This window comes from Spermophilus citellus (genome assembly GCF_964194105.1).
Source record: "Spermophilus citellus genome assembly, chromosome: 4".
Lineage (NCBI taxonomy): Eukaryota > Metazoa > Chordata > Mammalia > Rodentia > Sciuridae > Spermophilus > Spermophilus citellus.
Window position 1 is genome coordinate 113,522,043 of NC_138185.1, and position 14,712 is coordinate 113,536,754.

At 46.7% G+C, this 14,712-nt stretch overlaps 1 protein-coding gene across 5 annotated transcripts in view; it reads right to left on the bottom strand.

Moving 5' to 3' along the window:
- Positions 1-485: 485 nt before the first annotated feature.
- MAP2K5 (mitogen-activated protein kinase kinase 5) overlaps positions 486-14,712 on the bottom strand; it is a 239,809-nt gene continuing 225,582 nt past the window's right edge. For all 5 annotated transcript variants that reach the window (XM_081290299.1, XM_081290300.1, XM_081290301.1 and 2 more), the window contains one exon: positions 486-930. In XM_081290299.1, the coding sequence (XP_081146425.1) occupies positions 826-930 (105 nt within the window). In that variant the 3' untranslated portion in view covers positions 486-825. The remainder of the gene's footprint in view (positions 931-14,712) is intronic.

Sequence of the window (14,712 nt, forward strand, 5' to 3'; positions counted from 1 at the left end):
TGGAGGATGGAGGCAGGAGCGGGATCTGCACCTTACACCTTGGCCATCTTCTTTTCCATTAAGAAGACCTGGTCAGTTGGCCCGTTAAATGCCTGGGCCTTTTTCTTTGTCTCCTGCTTCTTCTAGGTCACCCAGGGTCAGATCATTGTGCTGGAGCTGGTGTCACTGCCAGGACTGCAGCCCCCAAGGGTGTGGAGCAAACTCCAGTCCAGTAAAGAGCCTACCGTGGCCCAAGGTCTGGGCCCTGGCCCAGGCTCACTACGCCTCACTCTTGGTCCTAGCACCTCCACACTCTGGTTTCTCGTCTGTCAAATGGGCTGAGCTGGGGCTTCATCACCCAGCCATGGGAAGCACTTGGGGTACTTGCAGGTGCCTCGATCGCACAAGCCACACAAGTCCCTGCCCAAGTGGAGAGCCCCTGCGTGCCCCCGATCTTTGGTGAGAACAGACTCAATGAACAACACACCCTCGTGGGGGGAGGCACCCCAAAGCGTAATACTTTTATTCCCATCAGTGCTGCTGACAGGGCCTGACCCTTTACAAAGAAAATGTTAGGAAAACAGAAGTGGGGTGAGGACCACGGGGCCTCCACCCTCACCGTCCCACCCTGTCCCCACCCTCTGGTGAGGGGCGAGGCACTGCGCAGGTGCAGGTGCTGGTCCCCTCGGGGCTCCTGGGGCTGGCCACCTGCTGGCAGCATGGAAGGTGAGGGCGGGGAGGCCGGCCCAGCAGAGCTCTTCTGGCACAGGTGGCAAACGGAGAGAGGGCTGCTGGTGGGCTGTCCCCTTGTGACTGGTCCTGGACTTTCGGTGCCTGGTTCAGGCCTCACGGGGGCCCCTGCTGGTTCCGCCTCTCCTCCAGAGCCCTGCACACCCACATGGACACCACTGTGGCATTTCCGTCATTGAACTGCACGATGAACGGGTGGCCCTGTAGGGAAGAGGAGCAGGAGTGAGCTTAGCCCCCAGACTTCCACACACCTGCCAAGGCCTGTGCTCAGCCTGGAGCTGATGTATTTTTCTCAGAGAGGTAAAAAGGATAGCTTTCAGCCCCTTTCTCACCCTAGATAGCAGGCCCAGGCCGGGACAGTGACCTGCCCTAGTCCCCAGGGTGGACGTCTGAAGCACTTACTGTCATGCCTCTGCTACCTTCTCCTGAAAGCTCCTTAGGGTGGGGCCTGCCTAACTCCATACTGTCTGGTCCTTATTCAGCTCAGTGTCACTCCCACAGCCACCCAGCCAAGGCCTGGCCCTTGTGTGGCCAGCTTTCCGGTCCAGTTGCTGCCCAGAGACCAAAGAATCATTTTGTCAGGGGCTTTGTCAATCCCTTTTAGTTTTCCCCTTTGTCTACAGCTCCCCTATAAATAAACCGAAATCTGCAGCTGGAGGGAAGGTGAAACCCCAGGGGAAGGGAGAAGGGAGAGGAGGTGTGGGACGTACACATCCTTCTGGCTGGGGCAGAGGGCTGGCCTTCCGAGGGGCCAGCTCTGTCTCCATGCGGTCTGTCTGGTTCTAACCTACTTAGCCCACAGGCAGGCCAGGTTATATTTAGCCAGTCCCCTCCCTGCTGTTCTGAAGCACTAAGATCTACACTCACAATCTCTGGGCCTCCTGGGAGTTCCCAGGGAAGGCCAGAAGAAAGCATGGAGGGCCACAGGGCTGACCTGGCCACAAGTCAAAGGTGGAGGGAAAATTAAAAAGCATTCTCTTCCATCCTCCCCAAGTGGCTTTTTGGCTCAGGAATTTACACCTGGCGGTTCCCCAGGCTGGAGCTGGGAACTTGCTAGAAGCGGTGTACTTCGGAGCAACAAGCTCGTCACACTCTCTTCATAATGGCCAGCAGGGCTGCAGGCCCATGGTGCTCTGACCCCAGCACTGGCAGGAGCTGCGAAGGACTAGGTTGGAGTAGGAAGGGGGCTACTATGGCCCATGCAGACCTCAGGTCAGACCTGAGATGTCCCTGGGTTCGGGAAGAAAGAGCCCAGGCCTCCTCGGTCTGGGCTGCTGCTGTCCGTTCATGGGGTTTGCCCGGTCCAGGTAAGAACTGCTCCCAGGTGCAGCTGCGTGGGTCTAGCTTGGAGGCACTCTCAGAGGTGCCAGGAGGATGGGACCTCAGCTTAGAGGGTGCCCTGGCTCCCAGCCTGGTGTGGGACCCGCCAAGGCCATGGTGGAACTAGGCCTGGAGCCCAGTGGGGCAGGCCTGTGACTGCGTATGGCATTCTGTGGGGCCGTGGGGGGCAGGGCTGACGGCCAGGTTGGGTGGGTGTGGGTGGGTGGCGCAGGCCTGCGGGACTGAGGCCGGAGGCAGTCTATCTGGGTTCCCGCAGGTTCTCCCTCTGTATATGCCCACTCTCCACCTGCTTCCTCTAATCGTGGCTTAGGTGGAGCAAATCCTTCCTGAAGTCCAAGTGCACACACTTTCTTTTCAGGAGAGGTGACCTTGTGCCCTTCTGAAGAACAAAGGGAGAAGCTGTGCTCAGAAGCCATGGGCCCCTCCCCCCAAGCCTGGGGTAACAGTGTCACTTTCCCAGAATGCCGGGTGACTTTGGGGCCATATGCTCCATCTCTGTTATCATCTGTTCGGGAACAAGCAGAGCGGAACTGCAGGAGGGGACTGGAGGCATTCCTTCACGTTACAGGAAGGGCCAGTGGCCGCTCTGTGGGGAGGCGCTGTGTCCAGTGCCCAGGTGGTAGGTGAAGGGGAGAGAGCTGCTGGGCTGCTGGCCTCCCGGCTCGGCCTCTGTTGTCACTGCTGCCTCATGGTGATGAGGCACACCAGAGCCTTGATGGTTTGCACACCCTGCAAGGAAGTGACCTGGACAACTCGTCTGTCCCCAGCCACTAGGACTGGTTTAGGTGGGTGCCCAAGAGGAAGATATGAGAGGGAGAATCAGAGTGGGAGGTGCAGGGGGACAGACAGAAAGCTGTGGCTGGGCAGCTGCCAGGCTGGAGCTGCTCCATGTCTTGCTGGCCTCGCTACTAGGCAGTGGACACCACGCAGTGGACACCACACTCACTTCCTGCCTCCTCGCAGGGCACCACAACAGTTAAACCAGGGAGGGCTGAAGTATTCTGCTCCACAGACTTTGCCACAGAAGTTGGGGGCCAGAATGAAGGCAAAGGAAGGGACTGCAAGAGGGAGGATGCGTCCGACATGGGACAGGACAGGACAGGAGGAGCCAACGGCAGCCAGAGACGGCCAGTGTCACTGCTGCAGACCCCCACCAGAGGGGCCAAGCTCACGAGGAGGGTGCTGGTGAAAGTGAGGCACATCATGAACAGGGGCTGTGAGTCTCCATTCTGCTCCCTTCTTTGCCTGGGTGCTGTCTGGCCTGCCTCAGAGCAGGATGCTCACCTCTCTGCTGAAGTTCCCTCCATCCCAGGTTTTTTTTTTCTTTTTTTTTGGTACTGGGGATTGAACCCAGGGGCACTTTTCTACCAACCTACATTTCCTTTTTATTTTTTGAGACAAGGTTTGGCTAGGTTACCCAGGCTGGCCTTGAACTTGGGATCCTCCTGCCTTGGCCTCTAGAGTCACTGGGATTATAGGAGTGCACCATCACGCCTGCCTGAAGTTCCTAATTCTTGCCCACCTATTCCATCATTATGAGATGCCTTCCCAAAGGAAAGCTAGGACACTCCTGAGCCCCTGTCTAGAAGCCAGAGGTGGAAGGGCTAGTGTGGCCTGCTAGGTAGGACAGGGGCTTGGAGCCTGCTGCAGGGCTAAGTCTGGACTCAGTCCAGTGGTCTGGTGCTCATGTAAGTGGCACCTCACTGTTTGCTTTTGGGCTTTGAGTTTCTTCCTAGATAGGACTTTTTTGGGGTCCCCACATTTTCTTCTCATTATATAACTTTCCTAAAGATCATCATACATTTGAATCAATTCATAACTCATGACTGCAAGGCCTGATGCATGCCTAGCACATAGCAGGCTCTCAAATAGCGCCTGTGGCATGAGAAAGTTTCTTGTACATCTGGTATGTCTGTATCTCCCCAGGCACTTACTGTGCAGAGGTCAAGACCTCCCAGATGCACATGGCTAACGTGAACCTTCCCAGAAACCCTACCTTACAGACAAAGAAAACCAAGGCTCCAGGAAACATGAGGATGGGGGACAAGGCCACAGAGCCAGAAGGTGGCAGGGTCAGGGCTTAAATCCAGGACACTTTCCCAACACGGAAGACACTACACTGTCCCCTGACCACTGCTATCCTCCAAGGTTGGGCACAGTGAGTTTTATATTTCTACTTTTTAAGAGTAGCTTGTACATTGTAGGCACTCAACAACTAATTTTTAACTAAAATTGGAAGGGGAAAAAGCATCCTTGCATCCTCCCTGTTCAGATTCGTAGGTGTCAAGGATTTCTAGTCAGTTATTTGGTACTCAGCAACTCGACTAAGTATTAATATCATCCCCATTTTACAGACAAGGAAGCTAAAGCACAGAAAGATCCACGAACTTGTCTAAGGCCACAGAGCTTGTCCTTGGCATTGCATCTCCAAAGCCCAATCCTTGCTGGAATTTATGGTACAAGAGATCACCTCCCCAGTTTATTTAAAGCATGGGATGAGCTACTGTCACTTGACCTTCACTTTCCTCATATGTAAAATGAAGACAGTAGCAGTACCTACTGCATAGGTTTGTTGGAAAGATCAATATAATAAAATAAAATATACAAAGCTCATAGCACCCTGAGCAAGTATTCAGGAAGTAGTAAATGTAAGTGAATAGCGGAAGGTGGGTGTGCAGATAGACAGACAGCACAGGTTGTCTGTCATTTAGTATCAGCGACTAGTTGGTTTCTTTAAAGTTGATATAAAAAGGATAATATATTAAAGGAGATAGTTATCCAATAATGCTCTCCTAAATGGTTAGTGCAATTTGCTTCTCTAACCTTGCTGTTACTCAACGTTAAGTAACAGGTTTCTCATACAAAGATAGCTCTTGAGCAAGGTGTGGTGGTGCATACCTGTAATCCTAGCCACTTGGGAGGCTGAGGCAGGAGGATTGAAAGTTGGAGGCCAGCCTGGGCAATCATACAGTGAGACACTGTCTCAAAATAAAAAGGGCTGGGGGTGTATGTAGCTCAAGTAGTAGAGCACTTGTGTGAGGCCCTGTGTTCATTCCTTAAACACACATACACACACACACAGACACATGCACACACACATATACACACAGATAGCTCAAAGATTTCAGTTTCCTATTTAGAAGAGTAAAACCTCAGTCATTCATCTTGATTCATCTCCCATCTTGATTCCTCTGCATGGGAGAGGATGCCCTAGACCTTGGCCCAGGTATCTCCCAGTCCAGATCCAAATAAATAACGAGTCCAACAATCTGCTCAAGGGGACAGCAGGGCAGCCCTGTAATTAGGTGGGGGCCTGCAAAAGGTGCCTGCATGGGCCCTCATTCTCCTTCCCTCTTGTGACTTGGGAGCCTTGCTTAAGACTCTATGTACTACTCCAGCCCTCCCCTCTCAGCAAGAATGGAGGACTGTTAGGATTGGATGGGACCTCAGAGACCTGAGGAGTCATAGGGTGTGAGGTATGTGGCATTTCTATAGATGTTTCATTCAAATTCCATTATTTTAAATTACATTAAAATGATTAAAGTAATATATACACTCAGTTATGTTCATTTCAAAGTGTTGCACTGAATAATGATGATTTGTCATCTTGCATTGTGATATTATTATTATTTGCAGGTTTTGGAGCAAAGTCTGTCAACTTGTTAAATCTGTTTATATTATTTGATTCTTACATGTAGTTTGGTAAGTAAGAGTGCTGTTATGGTACTCGTCATCTGAGAAAACTCAGAGCTGGGATGTCCACTCAGATTGTGTGTGTATACATTTATGTGCGAGTATCCCACCAGAGCCCAGGGACATGGAGCTCCTTCCTGAGTATCTGCCCTGTGGCCAGCCCTGTGACATACAGTGAGGTCGGGGTGGGTCAGGGTTGCTCTGAGGTTCTGATGGTATCTGCTTTGAAAGCTCTGAATACCTACGGCTTGAAGTACCATAAGCAATCATAGGAGAGCTGGTCGTCACGGTCAGTGACTAAACTTTGAAATAAAAGTATTCTGCTGTTCCATTTTAAATCATCCACATTGGTTCAGTGAATGCCTGAGACAGCAGCTGGGTGTGTCAAGATTTCAACACAGTGCCACTGAGACTATCTACTGAGATAGATATAAGACAGCAACTGTCCCCGGTGACCCCAGCTCTCCGAGGTTTGTGGTCCTCAAGAGAAGCTTCCTGGATGATTGTAAAAAAGAAGTGTCTACAATGGATACTAACATATTCACGCTAAAACCTTATCATTTCTTGTCTATATTGAGTCCTGCCTTCATTTCACATAACAAAAAGTTTAAAAAGTACTAATATAATCCTTATTTACACAGGAGAAAACTTCAGATTACAGAAGATAAATAATTTATAGAAGGGCGCACAGATGGCCAAGGCCTGCTCAATGGCTGACGAGTGGCAGGGCAGTGGCAGCTCTTAGAACAGTAATGACGTGAGATGATACATCACAACCATCCCTGGGGGCTCCCACGGGGCTCCCCCACCCCGCCCCCTGGGTGTGCCCAGGTCAGTCCACAGGGCAGCAGGGAAGGCTGTGGCTGGACTGAGGCTGCTGGGGGCCCTGATGGGCAAAGCAACAGGGAGAGGCTGAGGAGTGTGGGTTCCACCTGGGGCTCTGGACTGAGTCGCGTTGCCTTTTCCTGTCACCCTGCTGGTTGTGAGGTGTGTAAGGTCACAGCTACTCACCTATGAGAAGGAATACCCAAGCGGGTCCTCCATTCCCTGGCCTCACCATGCAATGTGAAGGGACTCCTGGGTCCTTTCCCAGGGAGGGGGTTGTGACACCAAGGGGGAACTGAGCTACTGGGCCATGGCATCTCCTGCTCTCAGGGGAGACCTCTGGCTGTTCACTCTGAGCGGGGCTCAGTGGGCAAGCTTTTAGCAAGGCCACTGGTACCACACCAGTAAGCACATCCTTCAGTCCAGATCTTCACAGAAGCAAAGCTGACACTCACTCTCTCGCTGTCATTTCTAGGTCTTCTCCCCAGCTGGTTTTGAAGCCTGGGAAGCTGTCGTCTGCCTGCTGCCCTTGTTTGGAAGAGCTCTCCCCCTCCCCCCCGGGGGCTGGGTAGACCAACTGAGACTATCTGACAGGCAGCTGGGCCTCCAGACACCCCATGCAGGCTCACAGGGAGCGGCCCCAGGAGCTGGGGTGCAGCAGTCAAGGGCGCGAGTGTGCATGGCCTGGGTACCCAGCAGGCCTGTCCTGAGAACATGCGTTTCAGCTTCTAATTTCTATGTTTTTCCCAATGTCTGGGGCAGGGGTAGGAGAGTGTCTTCTAGACTTCATTTTCTTTTAAGACCTCAGGAATGATTTGTGGCTGTGACATGCCACTTCAATCAACCTTCCTGAGTTTATTCTTCACAATGGCTACAGAAATAGATGTTTCCCTCCAAACATTCAATTATTAGTAGCAAACTGCTTACCTCTAGCTCTCCTAGATGGCACACGGCCATCTGAGGGGGTCAAGGAGCTCCCCACCTTTCCTCTGAGTAGATCTATGTGTTCTTAATAATTGGTCAGAAAATGGCCTAGCAGAACAAGAGGCTTGTAGAGGTCTCTGTGAGTTGTTCTAGGGCGTGTGCTTCCAGGGCAGACATGGACTAGTACTGTGTGGTGTGGAAATGGGCACAGATTGACTTCAGTAGGCCAAGATGAGGGGTGTATTTGGGGTGCTGACCTTCGGCAGAGTGTCTGAGGAAGTTTAACAATATGAGTGGGCAGGGTGTGGTGGTGTAAGCCTGTAATCCCAGTGGCTCGGGAGGCTGAGGCAGTAGGATCACAGGTTCGAAGCCAACCTTAGCAACTTAGTGATGCTATAAGCAACCTATTGAGACCCTGTCTCAAAATTAAAAAAAAAGGGGGGGGTTAGAGATGTGGCTCAGTGGTTAGGCACCCTTGAATTCAATTCCTGGCGTGTGTGTGTGTGTGTGTGTGTGTGTGTATATATTCCCATCTAAGGGCGCTGTGGTGGTGTGGTGGTTGCCCTGGCAGAGGCAGGGGTACAGTAGAAACATGCTGCATCCTCTCTGCCACTTCAGTCTTGGGCTGGGCAGATGCACAGAGGCGTCAGGACAAGGGCCCCAGAGGGAGAGTGGGAGTCCTGTCCCAGATGATGTTGAGGATTCATGCTTGAGGAGGGTCTGTAGCAGGTCCAAGCTGTGAATTGGAGGTCAGTTAGGATGTCTGGATATTCAAGGTTTGTTTCTTGGGATGACAGCTACGTGGTGGTGAAGGTTTAAAGACACTATCCTCAGAACATACACTCTTCCATATCCTCTATTTTTCTTATCTCTTGGCTGTAATGTTTGAGCACTGAGATCTTGGTTCTGCATACGGGTACTTGTGCACGTGTTAGTTAGATTCCTGTTACTATAACACAGGCCAGAGATAATCACCTTAGGAAGAAAACTATTTATTTTGGCTCATGGTTTCAGTGTGTGATGGATCCATCCTGTTGCCCTGGGCCTATGGCAAATAGCACATTATGCTAGAATCTGTGACAGAGCAAAACCAGTCCCCTGGGGCTGGGATGTGAAAAAGAGAAGAGGATGACACATTCAAGGGCACACTACAAAGACCTAAAACCTCCCACTAGACCCCTCTCATAAACATTTCTCCTACTCCCCAATAGTGCCAAGCCAGTGATGAAGTCTTTTGGGGGACATTCCAGGTCCAAAGATAGCAGCGTGTGAGAACAGCGAAGGGGGAAAGAGTAGCAGAAGCAGCAACACAACTTTCGGCACATGGTGGGAGCTCAGGAAGTTTGCTGAACCAAACAGAACTGAATGATTCTGCAGTGAGTGAATGAAGAAAGAAGCTGACAGATTAGACCACCCCAAGGCCCTCCATCTACAAACACCTGTCCACGTTAGATAGACTGGAACATGAAAAAATAAAGCATGGCTTATTCAGAAGAAAGAACAAAAGTCCCCAAGTCCTAAAAATAAAGAGGGAGCTGAAAATCACAATTATAAGTGTGTGAGTAGAGTCTTGTGACTCTACGGGATTGGTTTCAGGCATGTTGCACCTGGAAACATTTAGACCTAAGTAGATGCAGGAGGAGAGGTCCACCTGGAAATCTGACAATGAGTCCCTGAATGAAGCAGGACTACAGAAGGAAGGATCTGGAAAAGTCTGCCCATAAGCAAGGGGAAGATAAGGTAGCTCTGATGGGAAGTGGCCCAAGAGAGGCAAAAATGAAGCCGAGCCTTCCACGGTTTGGAGGGTTCAATATACCAGCTCTGTGGTCTGAGAATCCTTGGCTAATACATTAAAATAACCCTGATCCTGATCTAGTGATATTCTAGGGTGCCTCAAGAAGCACCCTAGAAAAGGGAAAACCATTCAATATTTCTGAAATCTAAGAATCTCCAGAATAATAGGCCCATTTAATATGAGCTTAATAAAAATTCCAAAACATATAAAGAAACGATTCCCCACGGATAAGAGTTGGCAGACACAACACAGAGGAATATCAGTGCTCTCAGAACAGAGACTATGGAAAAATAACCAGAAAGAAAATGTTAATAAAAAAAGTACATTTGAGGGCTGGGGTTGTGGCTCAGTGGTACAGAGCTCGCCTGGCGCATGTTCAGCCCTGGGTTCGATCCTCAACACCACATAAAAAAATAAATTAAAAAATAGAGGTATTGACAACTACAACTAAAAAATAATATATATGTGTATGTGTGTGTGTATAACACACACACACACACACACACACACACATATATATATATATTTAAACATTTATTTTTTAGAAGTAATTGGACACAATACCTTTATCTTAAGAAATAAATAAAAGAAAATTACCCAAAAAGACAGTACAGAGAGAATTTCTTTCTTTTTTTAAATGCCAAACAGAAAGGTCCAGAGGATACAAATTCAAAAGTCCCACTGATTTTGACTCTGGGTGCAGTGGTGCATTCCTATAATTTCTGCTATTCAGAAGCTGAGGCAGGAGGATCATAAGTTCAAGGCCTGCCTTCGCAACTTAGCAAGATCTTACCTCAAAATAAAAAAGGGCTGCGGCGGGGGGTGGGGGAGGTGGGGAGGTCTGTAGCTCAGTGGTAGAGCACTAAATTCCTGGGTTCCATCCCTAATACGGAAAAAGAATTCCCCCCCCCCAAAAAAAAATAAATGCATGACTATGAAAAAAAAAAAAAAGAAAAAGAATTCCCAATGATTTTCAAGTAAAATAAATATGACAGACTCCATACTCAGAAAAATCAATGCAATTATAGGATATCTAGGACCAGAGGTGGCAATCTGGCAGTCAGCAGATTCTTCCTAGTAGGAGCAGAAGCCAGAGGACACTAGGGCATTTCCAAGGTTCTAGGGAAAATTGTCAGTTTAGGCTTCTAAACACAATGAAACTAACAATCAAAAGAGTGAGAGCAGCTACGTGCAGTGGTACATGCCTGTAATTCCAGATCCTTAGGAGGCTGAGACAGGAGGATCACAAATTCAAGTTCAGACTCAGCAACCTAGAAGAATCTATCTCAAAATAAAATTGAAAAGGGATGTGGAAGCCTACCAAGTGCAAAGTCCTAGATTTAATCTCCATCACTGACATTAAAAAAAAAAAAAGAAGGGCTGGGGATGTGGCTCAAGCGGTAGCGCGCTCGCCTGGCATGCGTGCGGCCCGGGTTCGATCCTCAGCACCACATACAAACAAAGATGTTGTGTCCGCCGAGAACTAAAAATAAATATTAAAAATTCTCTCTCTCTCTCTCTCTCCTCTCTCACTCTCTCTTTAAAAAAAGAAAAAAAAAAAAGAAAAAAAAGAAGAAGAAGAAAGAAAAAGAGTGAGGGGGAAAGTGAAAACAATCCTAGAACAAAACTGAGCCAGTTTTACCATACATAGGACCTGACCCACAGAACTCTTAACATCTTCAGAAAGGAAAAGAAGCCTCAGAAGGGAGGAAGGACTCAATGGCGATGAAGAACAAAGAATTGGTCAGCATATGGTTAAATGTAAGTAAACACTGGAGTATAGAAAGCCACATGACAGTATTCTGAAGATCTAAAACCAGACTGTGGCGACATGGAAGAAGAGGGGGCGATCAGAGAACTAGAGCCCTCAAGTCCAGCATGTGGCAGAGACTGCCAGCTGCTTCTCACTCTTTAGTCCCCCTTCCTCCTTTGTGGTAAGAACCCTGAGTTTCACAAGTAACACTGTCACCCTGCAGAGCAGAGGCATTTCCAGTCTCCCCTGGGGCTAGTTCTGACCAATACCATGAGAGTAGATGTGCTGTGGACCAGTTTCTAGATATTCTTTTATTTTTGTAGTGGGAATTGAAACCGGAGGTGCTTCCCCACTGAGCCACATCCCAAGCCCTTTTTAATTTTGAGACGGGGTCTTGAAAAATTGCTTTGGGGCTCAAACTTGGGATCCTCCTGCCTCTGCTTCCCAGATTGCTTGGATTATAGGTGTGCACCACTGTGACTGGTTAACTCCTAGAAATTCTGTCTGTAAGAGAAGAGGCAGGCAAAACTTTCCACTTCCCTTCCTCTTTACTACTGGCTGGAGCACAGGAGAGAAGAGCTGCCACAGCTGCCAGAGTATCTGCTTCCTGCCTTTGTTAATGAGGGGAACTGCCCCCATCTCATTTAAGTAGCTATTTTTTATTCATGACGTTAAAGCCAACTCTACCTAAAATAAAAGTTGATTCAAACACTAATTATTTTTTGGAAGGAGGGTATATTTAGTGATTACTTTAAGCTTTGCTAAATTAACAATTTAAGGCTGGGCATGGTGGTGCATGCCTGTAATCCCAGCAGCTCAAGAGGCTAAGCCAGGAGGATCTCAAGTTCAAAGTCAGCCTTAACAACTTAAGTAAGGCCCTAAGTAAATCAGCAAAACTCTGTCTCAAAATACAAAAAAGGGATGGGGGTATGGCTCAGTGGTTAAAAACCCCTGCGTTCAATCCATGGTACAAAAAGAAAAAATTAGGGATAATAAATTAGAATTTAGAAATAGAATTTCTAAACCAATGGGAAGATAAAGGGGGAAGGGAATACCTTTATTGTAAGCAAGTGGAGAAATAATAAGAAAATAATAAAAAAGTAGAGAGAAAGTACAAAATAGGTACATGCAAAATGGAATAGGAGAAAAATAATTTAGAATATATCAATAAACAATACAAATGATTAAACTAATCAGTTAAAACTGACTAAGATAAAATTAAAAAAATCAACAAAATGCAAAAGTTCATTTGAAACAAGAGAACACAGAAGAGTAAAGAGATATTAAAATGCATATCGACAAATGCCAACCAGAAGAATATGGCAAAGCTATATCAATATCAGACAAAAGAAAAATTTAAAACAAATATACTAAAGAAAGTTATTACATAAAGATTAAAAAATACTTTACAATGAAGATACAATGTTTTGATGCAGCGCCTGACATCACAGCCTTACAGCATGTAAAGCAAAGAAGGAAAAAAAATGCAAGAAGAAATGGACAAAGCCACACCAAGAGTTTGAAGGAACTGAACACACCTCTCTCAGAAATTGATAGATAAAGCAGGCAGGAAATCATAGAGCTACAGAGTATTAGAGCAACACAATTAACAAGGTTTATCTGAGGGATGTTCATAGGACAGTGCATTAAAAAATTGGAGAAATATGTTGTTTTTAAGTAATGAGAGAGCATAGAAAAAAATGACCATGTACTGAGTTTCAACAAATAACAGACCTGATGTTATACACACCATGTACTTTGACCACAACAGTCACAAGATAATGAAACATCTTTCAATCAATTAGCCTGGACCCACTCAGGGCCCCAGTTTATCTTTCAATATTTAGAAACAACAACAAAAAGTGCTTCTAAATAATCTGTAGATCAAAAAAAGAAGTCCTAATTGAAGCTGGAAAGAACAGGGTGAATACCATTTATCTGAAATGCCTGGGATTGGAGGTGTTTCATATTTTAGCCTTTTTTTTTGATTTTTGGAATATTTGCACATGCATAAATTAGATATTTTAGGGATGGAACCCAAGTATAAACACAAAATTCATTTATGTTTCATATACACTACATACACAGAGCCTGAAGTTAATTTTAACAATATTTTTGGTGCACTTACATTCTGACTATGATCTGTCAGGAGTTCAGGTGTGGAATTTTCCACTTGTGGCACCTTATTAACTCTCAAAAAGTTTTGGATTTTGGGTCATTTCTGATTTCCTGATTAGGAATGCTCAACTGTACTTAAAACTGAATGACATCTAGATGTGGTGGGGCATACCTGTAATCCTTGAAGGGTAGGAGGATTACAAGTTCAAGGCCAGCCTGGGCAACTTAGCAAAGCCCTGTCTCAATAAAAATGGAAAGGGATGGGAGTGTAGCTCAGTGGTAGAACACTTGCCTAGTATGCACAGGGCCCTGGGTTTAATCCCCAGCACCACAACAAACAAAACCTAAAAGCTATATATAAACAATTGTGGGATGCCACTAAAACCATACTTAGGAGGTAATTTATAGAATTGTAGACATATATTAGGGAAAAAGATCAGAGATTTATGAATTACATGTTCAATTCAATAGTTTTTATAAATAGAACAAAAAAAAGTCTAAAGAAAACATTAGCCAACAAATGATAGAGGTAAGAACATAAAGGAATTAGAGAAAGATACAGAACTGAGCACTTGAATAAAACACTCTTTAGAAGAGATGGGTAAAATAAAAAAAATTGACAAAATTGGTGAAGAGAAGATATAAGTAAACACCCTCAGGAATGATAAAAGGACATATAATCTCAAATCCGGCCTAAATTTAAGAAGAGCATGGTTTTACCATATGAATGATATGAAACCAATGTATCTGAAAATACAGAGCAAGGATGCGGGCGCGGGAAGGGTGTTAATGGTGTGGACTGGCAAGGTGCCAAGGAGCTGGGACAAAACGTGCCCTGGCAGCCAGGCCATGGATTTTGAGCCCTGGTGTCACACTTAACTTTTTACAGCATTTCATATCCATTGTCTCATCTTATTTGAAGGAGCAGCCCATTAAGTCAAAGCTGCTACGCACGTGAAATCCATCTTAGTAATCGTTTTTCTAGTTTCTTAACAGGGAGAAATAAACCATTCACACAAATACTGAAGTTAAATTGGAAAAGGTCTGATGCTATCAAACCAACAAAAAACACAAGAGGAAACAAAAACAGCTATGGACGATAGACATCATCATTTGGGGTAAATAACATTCAGTGAAGCACCACCTTTTTCCTGTTTTCACCTATGATGCTCCAGATTTTTTGGAGCCTCACTCAATTCAGTGAACGAGTGCTGTGGGGTTGGGGGTCCAGGGAGCTGGATGGGGGCCCCTTTGGAAAATGTGAAAAAAGAATGCATTTGTAGCCAGGCGTGGTGGTCCACGCCTGTATTCCTAGTGGCTGAAGAGGCTGAGCAGAAGGATCATGAGTTCAAAGCCAGCCTCAGCAACTTAGTGGTCACTAAGCAACTCAGTGAGACCCTGTTTCTAAATAAAATACAAAAGAGAGCTGGGGATGTGGCTCAGTGGACAAGGGCCCCTAGGTTTAATCCCCAGTACTGCCCCCCCTCAAGGAATGCATCTGTAATATGCAGGATTGAAAAATACCTGTTACTCT